The sequence below is a fragment of the Phycodurus eques genome, chromosome 11 (genome assembly GCF_024500275.1).
Source record: "Phycodurus eques isolate BA_2022a chromosome 11, UOR_Pequ_1.1, whole genome shotgun sequence".
Taxonomy (NCBI): domain Eukaryota; kingdom Metazoa; phylum Chordata; class Actinopteri; order Syngnathiformes; family Syngnathidae; genus Phycodurus; species Phycodurus eques.
Genome location: NC_084535.1, coordinates 22,855,555 through 22,874,200, shown reverse-complemented (window position 1 = coordinate 22,874,200; position 18,646 = coordinate 22,855,555). Strand labels below are relative to the sequence as shown.

Genomic DNA, 18,646 nt, shown 5'->3' with positions numbered 1-18,646 from the left:
GGGCAGCGTTCAAATAATTTTACCATGGTGTATATGGGAAGAGAAATGGGGTAGGGGTTATTTTAAAAGAAGCGTTTAGCTAAGAATGTCTTGGAGGTGAAAAGAGTGTCAGATCGAGTGATGAGGCTGAAACTTGAAATTGACAGTGTTATGTATAATGTGATAAGTGGCTATACCCCACAGGTAGGATTTGACTTAGCCTCGAGGTGAAAGAGAAATTCTGTAAGGAGCTAGATTAAGTAGTTCTGAGCATCCCAGACAGAGAGAGAGTTGTGATTTGTGCAGATTGTAATGGACATGTTTGGTGAAGGAAACAGGGGTGATGCAGAAGTGATGGGTAAGTTTGGCATCCAGGAAAGGAACTTGGAGGGACAGATGGAGGTAGACTTTCCAAAAGGGATGGAAATGGACGTAGTGAACACTTACTTCCAGAAGAGGCAGGAACATAGGGTGACCTACAACAGCGGAGGTCAAAGCACGCAGGTGGATTACGTCTTGGGCAGACAATGTAATCTGAAGGAGGTTATTGACTGTAAGGTAGTGGTAGGCGGGAGTATGGCCAGACAGCATAGGATGGTGGTGTGTAAAATGACTCTGGTGGTGGGGAGGAAGGTTAGGAAGACAAAGGCAGAGCAGAGAACCATGTGGTGGAAGCTGAGACAGTTAGAAAGACATTAAAGAGGATGAAAAATGGAAAGGGACTTGGTGCTGATGACATACTGGTGGAGGTATTGAAGCATCTCAGAGAGGTGGCTGTGGAGTTTTTGACCAGCTTGTTCAACAGAATTATAGCGGGTGAAAAAATGCCTGAGGAATGGAGGAAATGTGTGCTGGTGCCCATTTTTAACAAGGGTGATGTGCAGAGCTGTGGAATAAAGTTGTTAAATAACAATTAAGTTATGGGAAAGTAGTGGAGGCTAGAGTAAGGATGAAAGTGTGTATTTGCAAGCAACAGTATGGTTTCCTGCCTAGAAAGAGTAACACAAATGCATTATTTGCCTTGAGGGTGTTGATGGAGAAGTAGAGATAAGGTCATAAGGAGCTAGATTGTGTCTTTGCAAATCTCGAGAAAGTGTATGACAGAGTACCCAGAGAGGAATTGTGGTACTGCATGCGGACGTCTGGAGTGGCAGAGAAGTATGTTAGAATAATACAGGACATGTATGAGGGCAGCAGAGCAGTGGTGAGGTGTTCTGTAGGTGTGATAGAGGAATTTAAGGTGGAGGCGGGACCGCATCAGGGATCAGCCCTCAGCCCCTTCCTGTTTGCAGTGGTGATGGACAGACTGACAGATGAGCTTAGACTGGAATCCCAGTGGACCATGATGTTCGCAAATGGTTCTCTCTAGGAGTGACCAGGTTGGATAGGATGAGAAATGAGCTCATCAGAGGGACAGCCAAGGTTAGATGTTTTGCAGACAAAGTTAGAGAGAGCAGACTTCGATGGTTGGAACAAGTCCGGATGAGAGAGAGCGAGTATGTTGTTAGAAGGGTGATGAGGATGTAGCTGCCAGGCAAGAGAGCTAGAGGAAGTCCAAAGACAAGGTTGGTAGATGTAGTGAGGGAAGACATGAGGGAAGTTGATGTTAGAGAGGAGGATGCACGACATAAGTTTACATGAAAAATTATGTCATGCTGTGACGACCTCTAACGGGACAAGCCGAAAGGAAGAGAAGAAGATGATGCTGGTATTTGGATTTGTTTCAATAACATTCAACTAAATATTTTGTTTACTGTACATTGGCTGGGATGACTGGGATTCCCTGCTTAGCTTATTATCTTCTGTCTCCTCCCTTTTCAGGAAAGCAGCCAAATGAGTTTTACCCGGACTGTGGGCTGCAAAGCTTTCAAAGCTGGCAAGCTTCCACCATGTGTGTCATCCCATCTTATTTGTCATAACATTGAGGCAGTGCGTGACAAGTTGGGGGCATGTTTGGCACATATAACTTCCCAATCTTCCGTCTGTGTTGACAAGATCGTAAATAATATATAACATCAGTAGATGTATTTTCAAAAGAATGATTTGTGATGTCCTGATTTTCCCGCCACTGTGGGCCACTATAAGAAGTTGTAAGCGCACATACAGTAACTGATCATTGATCAGTATATTGATCAGTATTGCCACATTATACGTCACTGCAAGATCTGTAACCTAATTGTTCAAGACAGACCACCACTGACCAAGCTGTGCAGTTTGAGCCAGTACAATGTATAAAATAAGTACCGACACTATGATATTCATTCTCTGAGGGAAATTGTACACCTTTCAAAAAGAAGCAAATACTGTAATTTGCTACCATCCATGTTCCCAAACAAACCATGACGCATTAAGTTCATTTTGACGCACAATAACACTTCTCAGGGCATTGAATCTATCGCAACTGGACTGTTCTGGTTGTCTTCGAAGATGTTTTGGCTCTCAACCGAGCAGGCTTCATCAGTTCATGCAACAAGAATTTGTGGTTTGGGGCGTGCCTCCAACTACGAGCATTAATAGTTGAGTTTTTCCACACCAACTCAGAGTGGTTTTCTCCAAACTAAGCCTTGTTGCATTAACTGATGAAGCCTGCTCGGATGAGAGAAATATTTAACTCAACCAGAACAGTCCATTTGCAATCTATTCAATGCGTTGAGAAAAAAACTACCTGAATGAATGACAATATTCACAGCCACAATAACACTTGTACTAACAGACGATCCATCCATTTTCCGTACCGCTAATACTCACTAGGGTCCCGGACATGCGGGAGCCTATCCCAGCTGACTCTGGGTGAGAGGCGGGGTACACCCTGAACTGGTTGCCAGCCAATCGCAGGGCATACATAAACAATCAGTCACATTCACACCTATAGGCAATTTTAAAGTCTTCAATCAACCTACTGTACCATGCATGTTGTGGGGATATGGGAGGAAACCGAAGTACCCGGAGAATCCACGCAGACAAGGGGAGAACATGCAAACTCCACACATGGGAGGCTGGATTTGAACCCGGGTCCTCAGAACTGTGAGACAGATGTGGTAACTGCCCATCAATATTTATTTTAGAAAAGGACATTTTGGTTGCAAGTTCCAGGAATCTCTTCTTTAAAGAAAAGGTGTGCAAGGTTTCTACTTTACTTTATTGCAGCAATTATGTTTGCGTACCTGTTACTCTTAGCGTGTGAACACACAAGAGCTGTGTGATGGGCTGGAAGGCCAACCTCTCTTGGGACGGGCTGCAGATTGCTCAGGGCTATTGGCTCACTACCAAGTCAATTCTTTCCTGTCCTATGAGATCCTTATCAAGAGCGCCAATAATAAGTTAAATCCCAGCTACTTTAGGTGGTTGAGAGAGATAGAAGGGAAGCGGAGATGTGTGTGTGTGTGGGGGAGGGGGTACTTTACCTACATTATGTGTGTGAGCTGCAAAGGTGAAATCTGTTTTATTATGTGTACTGGAATGTGTTTTTCATTTAAAATGTAGTGGCTAAAGTGATCTTTCTGGATCATCAAGTAATTATACCTTGCTACCCATTCTTACAGTACGAGAGGAACATCGAGCACTCATAAGCATCATCTCATCATAGAGAACCTTTACATTTTTGTCTTCGTGGTGGACACCACAGACATAATGAGTAAATGGGGAATGTCCACTTCAATATTTTTTAACATTTAGGGCTCTATTTTTGTAGACAGCGCATCTGCGGCGGTCCCCAAATGCTCGGAGATCATGATTTTCGTGCAAGTGAAAGGCTCGCTGCGGGTGTTTGCCAAATTGGCAGATCAGTTTGCATGTTTGCATGTTCTCCCCGTGCCTGCGTGGATTTTCTCCGGGCACTCCGGTTTACCTCCCACATCCCAAAACATTGGAGTAATAATAATTAAATAATAATTGGAGACTCTAAATTGCCCGTAGGTGTGAATGTGAGTGCGCATGGTTGTTTGTTTGTTTGTATGTGCCCTGCGATTGGCTGGCAACCAGTTCAGGGTGTACCCCGCCTCCTGCCCGATGACAGCTGGGATAGGCTCCAGCACGGCCGCGACCCTAGTGAGGAGAAGCGGCTCACAGTTCTGAGGACCCCGGTCTAACCAGTCGGCCACCGTGCCGCCGTATTTAAATCGTCATTGATTATCACCAGCTCATTCTATATTTCTATAAGTGTACCTGCTCACATTATCTGTTGCCATAGAGCATTGACAATTCACCACTCACACATGGATTGCTGCCACTACGCATCGTCCTTTGATTGGCGGCAAATGAAGTCGGCTGTGAACACTCTCATAGTGGCACAGCCCACCCACTCTTGGATCTGCCGTGCTGCACTGATCTACGTAATTACCAATACCGGTCTAACTCGCCTCTGGTGCACAGTTGTACCACCCACCCCGCCGGATTTACATAATTCACAAAAATAGGGCCCTAAATGCACATGGGTAAAACCTACATTCTACCAGCAAAATCATTTCCTGTGCCATTTTTTTTTTATTTGGATTGTATAATTATATAATAGATTACTAAATGTTGATGCACTGTGACAACATGCAGTAAATTGGAATCAATACAGGTGTACAATGTGATGCTTATTAGGCTAAAGGGACAAGCCGACAGGAAAAGAAGAAGACGACACCCTAGAGTCCAGGCTGATCACCAGCCAGTCAGGGTGATTGAGAAATGAGGATTGACCAGGAATTGAACTCCCATCAGCAGCATCAAAGTAAGCAATGTGAAACATTGCACTAAAACTCTCATTATTTATTTGTAGCATTTCATTTTATTATTTATTACATTTTATGAATTAATCTGCGGCGGCACGGTGGACGACTGGATAGCACATCTGCCTTACAGTTCTGAGGACCCGGGTTCAAATCCGGCCTCGCCTGTGTGGAGTCTGCATGTTCCCCCTGTGCCTTCGTGGGTTTGACATGCATGGTAGGTTAATTGCCCATAGGTGTGAACGTGTTTGCGAATGGTTGTTTGTCTATATGAGACCTCGCCCAGAGTTAGCTGGGATAGGCTCCAGCACGCCCGCGACCCTAGTGAGGGGAAACAGTACGGAAAATGGATGGAACTTAGTATGAGTAGAACTGTCCATTTAACAGCTTATCAACTCTCATCCATCTACATTTTCTCCTCCCATAAATCATCTGTTCTGTTGCTTGTACCTGGTAAGCAGACAACAGTCATGAAGCAAGGTTTCCTCCACATAAACACCTCGGTCCTCTTGCGTGGGCACAGTGTGGCCATTGTGATGCCACTGCAGCTCAACTGAAGGATCCAAGTAAGTGACAGTGCATTGAAGGGGCAGACGGTCTCCCTGGAAAACCAGCTGCCTCTGGGAAGGAATCAAATGAAAGAGGGGCATCTCCAGAGCTCCATCTAGGAAATGAAGAGTGGATAAAACACCAAGGTCAGCATATCAAGCATCCCTTCCCCCACAGCTGATGCATTAAGGTAGTGCATGAGCTCAAGGGTTAAATTCTCCATTCTTGTGATGCAATGAAAATAAGACTTGTTCAGGACATTTCTTCCTGTCTTGTCCGTGGACTTAACATCTACAAATCCGGCATCACAAGCACAATTCTAATACATTCTTGTTCCATACCATCCATACACTAAGGCACCATGCCCACATAGTAATATTGTACACAAACACATTCTGTCAAGGTCACACTCATCCCCCGTCATGACCATGTTGCTGCTGTTGCTGCGTGAGATGAAGAGTAGCTGATAAAGGAGAACAGCCTTGAGCACTCTTCTACCCTCTCCTTGACTTCCTGCATCTACATCACAACGAAAGGCCGTCACAATGCCAGTTATTGGAATATTTACAGTACCTTGGAAGCATATGTTTTTATTATTATTATTTTTGGCAGCATGTATCATTATGATAAGGATTAGAAAAAGTGATGCAACAAAACTGCAACAAAACGGTCAAAATGTTTCAGACAGAAATTGCCCGAAAGGTTTCAGACCAAAAAACTTTTGTCACTGAAATAAAACAGCTGAGATAACATGTTGCAAACTCCTAGCTTTGCCAAGGCCAGCACATGAGCTTGTACACTACATAGTTCAGAAGTATTTGTTATGAACAAGCAATGCCCATTTGGCTTGACTAGCTAAATGGTTGAATTGACTGAGACATCAGTATTTTACACACAACCTACAGTCACGGTTTGACATACTCGTGCACCATAAATCATAAATGTGAGAGTTAAATAAGGCACACATTCAATTAGTGGTAACATAAACACACATTAAAAACAAAAATTAACGTCTTGATTATGGCAATAATTCTAAATTGCCTGTCGCAATGAATTGTGGGAACCGTGTGGCTTTATCGTCATTAGGCTAGTGGCTAGTCCAAACTGCAGCGTCCATATTGTGGGGAGACGAACGTGCACATCCGTTTTCAACACAGCATAAGTCACTAATCATCGCCTCCATGACAGCGAATAAACTACATTTTGAGAACTTGGAGAAGACCGGCGACAGCCGGCGGGAAGCCAGTTCCTAAGCTATCGTAACATGAAGTCGGAATACAGCAAAATAAGTGATTGGGTGGTACAGTACACTTGTCACATAGGTCTGGCTGGAACCGCTTTATCGCGAACAGTAGCCAACTTTGAAGCGCAAAACATTGGGCAAATTAGTATGTGTATATAGAGGAAAACACCGGAATATACGATAACAGCTACATAAAAAAGGGACCAGAAACCGGAAATGAATTAATACATCACCGCTGTTACGTCACTTGAGAAAATGGGCCAATAAATGTAAAACTACAATAATATAATAAATATTTAGAGTATAAGATAACCCTTAACAGGCCCACAATGGGGAATTTGCGTCATTTCAGCAGCAATAGTGGATACAGGAAATACAAGAAGAGCATGCGAGAGTCATTTGGCTGCAAATGCATCCACTTAGTACAAGGTTGATGCAATCAATAGAAGAAAAATAACATAAATAGAAGCTATAATTTCTTTACAATTACAATTATAGTAATGATTATGTTGTGAAACAAAACAGTCTGCAGAATTATTTTTAATCCTACTACAGCAATAACTGTCCGTCCCATGGTAATGTTCTTGACATAATTTTAAAAATATGGAAGACAAATTGTTCTTCCATATTTAAGTGAATTTCTATAGGTTGGCAGCTCTGCAGTCATAGCTATAAAAGCAATTTTACTAATGATTGGCATAGTTTTAAAATTAATAATTGCCGGGCTTGATTTATTTTCAGATTTTCATGAATTGCAAATTGCATTGTGTTGCATTTTTGCATGAAGAGCGCTTACAAATTCAGTTTCATTGATAACTTTTGGTGTTTTGGCTTGCGGTTTTCGGCCGTGGACTCCCCAGTTTCGGTCTTCAGTTTTGGTCAAGAATTTTCATTTCGGTGCATCACGTATTAGAAGTCATGACATGCAGCACATATTGTATGCATGATATTGAACTCATGTAGAAGTGGCTGTGTTATGAGACCACTGATTGTCCATTTTTATTTAGGAACCAGGATTAGCCTCAAGCCTTGCCAGGAAATTGTACCACCTTGGGAATTATTTCAGAGGGTGTTCAATACAAGGCTCGTCATTTCTTTGGACATAATCCAAAGAGCATTACACTCTTTGCCTCCACTCGTATGCAATCAATTTCAGATGTTGCTGGCATTTGACAGACCAAGTCCATCCATCCATCCATCCATTTTCCGAGCTGCTTCTCCTCACTAGGGTCGCGGGCATGGTAAAGCCTATCCCAGCGATCATCGGGCAGGAGGCGGGGTACACCCTGAACGGGTAGCCAGTCAATCGCAGGGCACATACAAACAAACAACCAGTCGCACTCACATTCACACCTACGGCAATTTAGAGTTGTCAATTAACCAACCACGCATGTTTTTGGGATGTGGGAGGAAACCGGAGTGCCCGGAGAAAACCCACGCAGGCACAGGGAGAACATGCAAACTCCACACAGGCGGGGCCGGGAATTGAACCCCAGTCCTCAGAACTGTGAGGCAGACACTCTAACCAGTCGTCTACCGTGCCGCCACAATTTGAAGTATGATTGATTTCCATACCTCCAATCACTAGTTTAAAAGAGAGATACAGTATAGAAGGATTCATGTCATCAACTATGCAGCAATATTTAGCAAAAATGTTTGGCTATCGTAGAACCATAGTACAGTATATCGGCAACAGTATTGGGACATTGTTATATAAGTGTGAGGGAATTTATGGCAATTCACCCATAAAAAACATTTGTGAGGTCAGGGCTCTCAGGTTCAGCATCAAAGGCAACCCACGATGCATTGATGGACCTTATCCTTTGGGGTTTGGGGCACAATCCTGACACAACAGAAAAGGGGTTTCCCCAGGACGATTCATACAAAGTTGGCATACAATTGTCCAAAATGTTTGGGCAAGATGAAGAATTAAGATTTGGCTGTACCTCTGCAGTCCAGCCCAATGGTCAATCATAGCACTTAAAACGCACACACACGCACACATTCATCCATCCATCCATTTTCTACCACTTATCCAAGGTTGGGTCGCGGAGGCCGTAGCTTTAGCAGGGACGCCCAGATTTCCCTCTCCCCAGCCACTTCATCCAGCTCTTCCGGGGGGATCCCGAGCCGTTCCCAGGCCAGCCGAAAGACGTAGTCTCTCCTGCGTGTCCTGGGCCGTCCCCGGGGTGTCCTCCCTGTGGGACGTGCCGGGAACACCTCACCAGGGAGGCATCAAGGAGGCTTCCGAATCAGATGCCCCAGGCACCTCATCTGGCTCCTCTCGACGTGGAGGAGCAGCGGCTCTACTTCTCACCCTATCTCTGAGGGAGAGCCCGGACACCATGCGGCGGAAACTCATTTCGGCCGCTTGTATCCGGGATCTTGTTCTTTCGGTCACGACCCACAGCTCGTGACCATAGGTGAGGGTAGGAACATAGATTGACCGGTAAATTGAGAGCTTCGCCTTTCGGCTTAGCTCCTTCTTTACCACAACGGACCGATACAAAGTCCGCATCACTGCAGACACTGCACCGATCCGCCTGTCGGTCTCCCGTTCCATTGTTCACTCACTCGTGAACAAGACCCCAAGATACTTGAACTTCTCCACTTGGGGCAGGATCTCATCCCCGACCTGGAGAGGCCACGCCACCCTTTTCCGACTGAGGACCATGGTCTCAGATTTGGAGGTGCTGATTCTCATCCCAGCCGCTTCACACTCGGCTGCGAACTGCTCCAGTGAGAGTTGGAGGTCACGGCTTGATGACGCCAACAGAACCACATCATCTGCAAAAAGTAGAGATGCAATACTGAGGCCACCAAACCGGACCCCCTCTACGCCTCAGCTGCGCCTAGAAATTCTGTCCATAAAAGTTATGAACAGAATCGGTGACAGAGGGCAGCCTTGGCGGAGTCCAACCCTTACCGGAAACGAGTCCGACTTACTGCCGGATATGCGGACCAAACTCTGACTCCGGTCATACAGGGACCGAACAGCCCGTATCAGGGGGTTCGGTACCCCATACACCCGAAGGACCTCCCCGATGGACACGGTCGAACGCCTTCTCCAAGTCCCCAAAACACACGTAAACTGGTTGGGCGAACTCCCATCCACCCTCGAGGACTCTGCCGGGGGTGTAGAGCTGGTCCACTGTTCCACGGCCAGGACGAAAACCACACTGCTCCACCTGAATATGAGATTCCACTTCCCGACGGACCCTCCTCTCCAGCACTCCTGAATAGACCTTCCCAGGGAGGCTGCGGAGTGTGATCCCCCTGTAGTTGGAACACACCCTGCGGTCCCCCTTCTTAAAAAGGGGGCCCATCACCCCAGTCTGCCAATCCAGAGGCACTGTCCCAGATGTCCACGCGATGTTGCAGAGGCGTGTCAACCAGGACAGCCCCACAACATCCAGAGCCTTTAGGAACTCCGGGAAAATCTCATCCACCCCCGGGGCCTTGCCACCGAGGAGCTTGTTAACCACCATGATGACCTCAACCCCAGAGATAGGAGAACCCAGCTCAGAGAACCCAGACTCTGCTTCCTCATCCATAGGCATGTCGGTGGAATTGAGGAGGTCTTCGAAGTATTCTCCCCACCGGCTCACAACGTCCCGAGTCGAGGTCAGCAGCGCCACATCCCCACTACACAATGTTGATGGTGCACTGCTTCCTCCTCCTGAGACACCGGATGGTGGACCAGAATTTCCTCGAAGCCGTCCGGAAGTCTTTCTCCATGGCCTCACCGAACTCCTCCCATACCCGAGTTTTTGCTTCACGACCACCAAAGCTGCATTCCGCTTGGCCAGCCGATACCCATCAGCTGCCTCAGGAGTCCCACAGGCCAAAAAGGCCCGATAGGACTCCTTCTTCAGCTTGACGGCATCCCTCACCATTAATGTCCACCAACGGGTTCAGGGATTGCCATCACGACAGGCACCAACCACCTTACGGCCACAGCTCCGGTCGGCTGCCTCAGCAATGGAGGCGCGGAACATAGTCCACTCAGACTCAATGTCCCCCGCCTCCTCCGGAACATGAGCAAAGTTCTGTCGGAGGTGGGAGTTGAAACTCCTTCTGACAGGGGATTCTGCCAGACGTTCCCAGCAGACCCTCACAATACGTTTGGGCCTGCCACGTCGAACCAGCATCTTCCCCCACCATCGGAGCCAACTCACCACCAGGTGGTGATCAGTTGTCAGCTCCGCCACTCTCTTCACCCGAGTGTCCAAGACATGCAGCCGCAAGTCCGATGACAGGACCACAAAGACGATCATCGAATTGCGACCTAGGGTGTCCTGATGCCAAGTGCACGTGTGGACACCCTTATGCTTGAACATGGTGTTCGTTATGGACAATCCGTGATGACCACAGAAGTCCAATAACAGAACACCGCTCGGGTTCTGATCCCAATCACGCCCTTCCAGGTCTCACTGTCATTGCCCACGTGAGCATTGACGTCCCCCAGCAGAACGATGGAGTCCCCAGCGGGAGCGCTCTCCAGCACCCCCTCCAAGCACTCCAAAAAGGGTGGGTACTCTGAACTGCTGTTTGCTGCATTGGCACAAACAACAGTCACCCACCCGAAGGCGGAGGGAGGCTACCCTCTCGTCCACCGGGGTGAACCCCAACATACAGGCGCCGAGCCGGGGGGCAATAAGTATACCAACACCTGCTCTGCACCTCTCACCGTGGGCAACTCCAGAGTGGAAGAGAGTCCAACCCCTCTCGAGAGGACTGGTACCAAAGCTCAAGCTATGTGTGGAGGCGAGTCCGACTATGTCTAGTCGGGACTTCTCAACCTCACACACCACCTCGGGCTCCTTCCCTGCCAGAGAGGTGACATTCCACGTCCCTAGATCCAGCTTCTGTAGCCGGGGATCGGATCGCCAAGGTCCCTGCCTTCGGCTACCGCCCAGCTCGCACTGCACCCGACCCCAATGGGGCCCCTCCCACAAGTGGTGACCCCATGGGAAGGGGGACCCACGTTACCCTTTCGGGCTGTGCCCGGCCGTGCCCCATGGGTGCAGGCCCGGCCACCAGGCGCTCGCCTTCGAGCCCCACTTCCAGGCCTGGCTCCAGATGGGGGGCCCCGGTGACCTGTGTCCGGGCAAGGGAAACCTAGATCCATTTGTTTCTTTCTTCATAGGGTTTTTGGAGCCGTGCTTTGTCTGGTCCCTCACCGAGCACCTGTTTGCCATGGGTGACCCTACGAGGGGTGTGATGCCCCAGACAACTTAGCTCCTAGGATCACTGGGACACACAAACCCCTCCACCACGATAAGGTGACGGCTTCCAGGAGAGGTCAAGTGTGCACGCCCTCTTATAACTGGCAAATGGCTGTATTCAAAATTAACTTCAACATTCAAACACATTTTAAATGGAAGTCAACACATGCCTGCCATCATTTAAAGTGCCTCTGATGAACCCTAAATAGTTTGAATGTTATATGTTTTATGTTGTGTTGTTCTATGTTTCAAAATATTTTATGGTCCAGTGAACTAAGGTTGAATTTTTGCCCATCAGTCCAAAAGGTATGTTTGGCGCAAATACAACACTGCTCATCACCAATAGAACACCATCCCTATAGTGAAACATGGTGGTGGCAGTATCATGCTTTGGGGCTGTTTTCTACATCTTGAACTGGGGCCTTAGTCAAGGTGGAGTTCCAATGATCAATCAACTGTTCGGTGATCTGAAGAGGGCTGTGCACAATCTGACATATTTTTTTTGCAAAGAAGAGTGGGGAAATATTGCCACATCAAAATATGCCACACTGATAGAACCCTACCCCAAAAGACTGCTGTAATATAAGCAAAAGGAGCTGCAACAAAGTATTAGTATTACAGTAGTTTGAGGGCTTGCATATTTAAGCAACCACATTCTTGTATGTTTTTTATTTTTAACTTTTCCCCTTAATATAGGTGTTCTTTTTTTTTTAGTTTGTGCAGGTTATACATCACACTAATGGGAGAAAAGTTTTAAAATGATTGATCTTGATCTCGTTTTTGTATATTAAAAAAATGGCATTTGGCAACTTTTTATTTTCAGTGCATATGATTCAGCTACCACTTACTGCTCTGCATCAGACTAAATCAATTCCTTATACTTTGTGCTGAGGCTCTCAGGTCAGTGGTGTCAAGAAAGAAAAAAAAAAAACAGACGGCCATGGCTAGACAAAACAACTGCCTGCCCTGACCTCAACACAGAAATCACCTGACTCTAGAAGGAAGCCACACCCACTGCACGGTTACATCTCAGATATAGAAATCTCCATCATAGGTTGATCTCACTCATGCAAGAAACCTAAAAAATATTATTTTCTTAAAAACCACAGAATATGTTTATGAAAAGAAATGTAGTAATTTTGTGCCTACGTGAGAGTAGTCATCATTTTTCTAGACGAACATCGCATCCAATTCTGAGTCAAAGCAAGTCAAGTCAATTTATATTTATAGTGGGAATCTCCACCATGGGCGATATGGCTCAGGTGGTAGAGTAGTTATCCCCCAACCCAAAGGTTGTGGGTTCAGTCCTGAGCCCTTGTGACCCTGTAGAAGTGCCCTTGAGTAAGATACTGAACCCCCAGTTGCCTCTGATGCTGTGTCGTCATTAGGTGAATGAGGCGACAGTGTTAAAGCACTTTGAGTACCTTGAAGGTAGAAAAGTGCTTTACAAGTGAAAGCCCATTTAGCATTTACTCTATCGATATACCGAGTTATTTCAAGGAGCTCTGAGTATAATCCATGTAGTCTAGCAGATAAAAACTATCTACAACACATGCGGTATGTCAAACTTTTTGCACAAGATAAATGCAGCAGAGAAAGGTTAATGAGTGGTAAGGCACAATCAGTGTTGTTCAATCCAATTAAATCATCAGTATGCATTTCAAATGTATGTCAGCCTCAACAAAAATGTGATTAGTCACAGTTAATACTTGTTTATTTCACTGTACATAAAAGCATGTTTTGTTTGATTTAACTTGTTCAGAGCGTGTGGCAACTGGATAGACTGTATCTGCCCATCCTGTGTCACACTGCATTTCAAACTTGGGAGAGCACTACAAATTACTCGGGGAGAGGCCAACACCAATTGATACGGTGGATGGTTTTGTCATAAGTGACATAGCATGACCTTTTCTTATCACTGTGTCCAAGTTAGCTCTTTGATCATTCAGATGCTCCAAAATTGTATAGATATAGATGATATGTCAGAATAATTGTAATTTCTGGGATTTCAGATTGCGCATGCGAAATGAATCTATTGGTATGTACTCCCCTGAGAACACGCAAAATGAACTGCGTGGCATTTTTTGCAGGTTTGGCAGACGCAATCCTGGGTGCACCCATTTAGGGAATCAGCTTCCAGATCTGTTTACATTAGCAATCAAGTTTGAAGTCATTTTTGCACGCGCAAACCTTAGGTAAATCAGGCCTTCGTTGATGATGATAAAAAAGGTAAGAGATATAAGTCAGACTGCAATCTAATTTTTATCAGGGTATTTGTCGTCATTTGTTCTTTTAAATGCCACAACTGTCTGCTGTCACGCATGATCTCCACCTGTTAGCTACTGGAATTATTTTTACACACACAAAATGCCTGTTCACTTTTGTCTGTGTGATTCTTAGTCATCCAGGTCATGGTAATCCACAAAAGTTGAGTTGAGGCAACTCGACTCTTTTCGTCTGTTTCAAATAAATAAGAGGAGAACATGTCACCTATCAGTGTATTTCAATGGCATCACGCTTGCATTGACGCTGTTATCAACAGGCCACTTTTGAAACAGCAGATAGACAATGTTAGGACCGTAGGAGTTTGGGCCAACGACAATTTTGGGGGTATCTGATTCTATGCATTTATCCTCTTTATGCAGTGTGACCCACATCCAAATTAGGCTACTTGAAAGCAAATATATATATATATATAAATCATGATTCTGTTACTTGAACCATGCTGTTTAATCCAGCCTAAAATGAGGAGAAAACACATTTGTATAGTTTTATATTTACAACCATCGGTAAGAGGGTTAATATAATACTAATGTGGCATATGATTAAGATTAGTTTGACACCCCTGCAGTCTATAATGTGAAGCCAATTGAAAATCACTTCTGAATGGCATCTAAAAATATGGCTGGTGTAACAGCACACGCCATCCACATTATAACAATTGTAAATTGGCTGCTGTTGGGTTAACAAATTGGGTATTGTAAACCGTTGTGCTGTTTAAAGGCAAAAAGTTACAAGCATGGCAAGAGTAACATAACCAGAAAAGTGTCATGGTAATCTGATAATGGATGCTTCCAGGCCTGAAAGAAGTGTGCCTCTTGCTGATACTGGATGTTATCCATGGCTCCTTGACTAGGAACTCACCAGAATTATCCCGTAATTGCTTTGTATTATGAGTGCAAATTAAAAATGCATACAATTAGGAGTACATAAAATGATAGCATAAAGGTTTGTGGCAGGGCAATCTCAGAACAATGCAGCCAGTGTCAATGCATAAGGACTGATTAATGCCCTTCAACGTTTCAGGAAAGTGTATTACATAAGGGATGCATACAATGGCTCCTTTCATCAAGCACATACACAAATAAGCCTACAAATAACCAATGATATTGTCATTCCAAAGCAATATCCCCTGGCGGAAAAGAAGAAGAAAGACGACGAGGATGAATCTTTCATATTAGACATAATTCCCCTGTGGATAGCAGCATGATGCAATGGAGGGTAGATAAAAAGACAGGATTGTTCATCTTTTACCAGATATTTAGGAAAAAAGTAGGATTAAAGAACCGTTATATTTGTTGTTGCTGCAGCTAAAAACTTGAAGTCAGTAAAGACCTAATTTGTTATGCTAGGAAACACTGTCTGATGCTAAAAGACATCATAGTGAGTCACATTCACACCTATGGGCAATTTAGAGTCTTCAATTAACCTACCATACATGTTTTTGGGATGTGGGAGGGAACCAGAGTGCCCGGAGAAACCCACACAGGCACGGGGAGAACATGCAAACTCCAACCAGGTGAGGCCGGATTTGAACCCGGGTCCTCAGAACTGTAAGCCAGATGTGCTAACCAGTCGTTCACCATGCCGCCTGTTATGTTATGCAGTTAAATTGAAATTCAAAGTGTCATAAAAAAATAATAAAGTGACAAACACAAACATAATTATGCCTTATTTTTGCAATTGTACAGTTGGAAGTATTACACCAGTTAGAAGTTAAGTATTACACCAGGGAATCGTAGTGCTCGATAAAAATTAGTAACCCCTTCAAGTATTTTCCCTACAAGAAATAAATCGTACAGAGTAGGGCAAATGTCACAAATGTCTTCTTCTTTTTTTTAACAAGACTGCCCAAGGGTTTCTCTCTGGAACATTTCCACTAAATCATGGGCTTTGTTAAACAGCTCACAGCAGGTAGAGAGATAACAATGAAGAGGGAAAGCTTATATCAAAATTAATTGAATGAACTTGTGTGTGCTCATTGTTCAAACATTTGAAAATGTAACATTAGTTTAATTAGACTTTTTTTTTCAAGAGGTGCCTACTGTGCCCTTGTTTTTCTTGATTAATGTTGTCATGTGGAGGGAGGGAAATCTTGCCTTTTCTCCTTCCAGCTCATGTCCTCTACTAGAGGCAATAGAGCCTGAGAATTATATGCACCCTACTTATTCCTAGGATTGCGCTCTTCTGTACATATATCGAAGAGGTTATTCCTTGAATCTGCTGGACCAATTCACCAAGTTTGGTAGCCATAGCCTGGAATGTAATAGAAAGCCTCTCTAGTATGGTAGACCCTGGCCTCTATCGAGCTTCTGCTTGTGCTATTATTATGACTGGCTCTGTTTTGTCATTGAGACCAGCCATTGGTAGCATTTCTCAATATCAGCCAATTCTTCTGTTGGTGGTACATGCTATGCTGGGGCATTTCACTCCTCAATGGTTACCCTTCATTCTCCTCCTCATCAAGGGATTTCTGCTGCCTGAGGCAATCACTCAGCAGTTTCTCACTGGGGCCATCTCCCTCATGTATCCTAGGATCTTTGTTGTTTAATCCGGAATTGTGGTTCTGTTGTCTGTGAGGCCTTAGCCAACCTCTTTCTGGTTAGTGTACAGGTTGAGGATAAGGGAGTGTACAGTCCCAAGGTTACTGGACATGAAACTGTGAAACCCTCCATGCATTGGGGTAAAAATCATGCCCAAGCCTGGCACGATTAAAATCCCCCAATATGAGTATATATTGGGGGATATAGCTTGAACATCAACATGCATGACATCATACAAGACATCAGCATTAGGAGCAAGACTTCATATACTGTATCTCGCAAGACCTCACTAGATGCCATTTTAGCAAGCATTTTAGTTGGCTTTTCATTGCTTTTTCAAGGAGACTTATTCAAAAAGAAGAACCAGCCTTAACAATACCATGACCTGAGAAGAACATGAAGACACGTGAAGTAAAGTGACCTAAATTCCAAGCAATAGCTGACTCCAGCATGTCACAATGGAGTGTCCAGCCATGCAAGTCAGAGATGATGTGACATTAAGCCAGGAGATGACCGAGCAGATGGCAGAGCAGAAGGAGCAGTGGGTGAAGATTGTCAGGCTGAAGAGACGGTGAAGGCCAAGCAGCGGGGTCAAATAGTAACGTTACCAATTGGTCTCTATTATTGTTGTCAAAGAGTGTTATGTTATTGTTGCATTTCAGAGTGAATATTTTCTTTTTACACTTGTGAATAATGCTAATAAATATTCGAAACATCAACTCGTATTATTATTCCATCGCAGAGAGTGTTTTATTTATTCAATGTAAGGATATGAATGAAAGTTGTAATTTTTTACAATCAAGTCATCAAGTATGTCAAAATCCTCCTTAAAACAATTCCTGTAGAATTAATAAAGGTTTCATGATGGCGACAACTGGACTCTGGAACCGATTACTGTAATTTCTTGTGTATAATGTTCCTTTTTCTTCCCCAAAAAATTGTGAAAAGGCAATAGTGTGCATAATACATAGGTATAGGGGGAAATGAAAAAAACTTTCACATTTTATAAATGTATGCCGCCGTCTAGAGGTTATGAAAAAGCTGTACTTTCATTCCAATATCCCACCGCCACCTAGAGGTTATGAAAAAGTTGTACACTTTCATTCTAGTATGCGACTGATGACTGAACAACAACCGTCATTAATTTCTTCATTGTTATATTTTGTTGGATGATAATGCTTTTCTGAAATGCTTGACAGTTTAATTTGAATCCCATTAAAATAAAATTAACTGTGTTTCGCCTGGCCCTTCATGTTTTCTTTAAAGAACATTAACCATCTTACAAATTCTTCCTGGGTAATCAAACATATGAGCACAACTGTGTGTTTTCTTATTTACTAAATAAAAGTAGGGCTGTGAATTTCAAAATAAGTGCAAGTAAATAAAAAAGAAAGTATTACGTGTTCAAATAAAGTGCTTAACTTCAGAATAATTCCTTGAAAAAACTAACAAAATACAGATAATACTTCACGTTTTGATCATATGGGTAGAAGCAAAATCGTGCATTGTAAAAATGCATTTAACATAGGTTGAAGTGTTTTCCAGAATTTTGAAGTCAACTTTGGGGGTGCGTATTATACATAGGTGCGCATTATACGCGGGAAATTACGGTACATCAATTTCCATAATATGATGGAAAAACAGTTTGAGAGCTGAACAGATTAGAGGTCGACCAGTGTCTCCGTTTCCAGATGTTTCAGAAATCCTGCATAATATCTGTCTAGCTGTACACTGCTCAATCAGAAATGCAGGTGCTTACCACATGTAAGCTGCTGTCCACGGAGATTGCGGAACTCTAGGCCATGGAGATGAGTGGGATATACGCATACCGTGTCGTTGCCAATCCTCACTGAGTTGCTTCGAGCCCACAGGAGAAGCCACTTCAGCTGACAGTCACAGAATAAAGTTTCTGTACTGAAGTGTCTGGTGAGAAACGCAACATGTAGTTACAGCATGTTTGTCTGAGATTTGTCCAAAAGTAGATCCAGATGTGATAAACAATTTAGGATGGCAGCATCGAAATAGCTTCTTGACAAATGAGCAAATGGGTCTTCCCTCTTGAATAACCAGATTGAAAAAAATATATATATATTTTTTGTTCAAACGTATTTA

At 44.2% G+C, this 18,646-nt stretch overlaps 1 protein-coding gene across 1 annotated transcript in view; it reads right to left on the bottom strand.

The window, feature by feature from the left end:
- LOC133409755 (adhesion G protein-coupled receptor A3) overlaps nucleotides 1-18,646 on the bottom strand; it is a 225,467-nt gene that overhangs the window by 151,965 nt on the left and 54,856 nt on the right. Inside the window, exons 6-7 of the mRNA XM_061690192.1 lie at nucleotides 18,294-18,457; nucleotides 5,142-5,355 (exon numbers count right to left, since the gene is read on the bottom strand). Coding sequence (XP_061546176.1) covers nucleotides 5,142-5,355; nucleotides 18,294-18,457 — 378 coding nt within the window. The remainder of the gene's footprint in view (nucleotides 1-5,141; nucleotides 5,356-18,293; nucleotides 18,458-18,646) is intronic.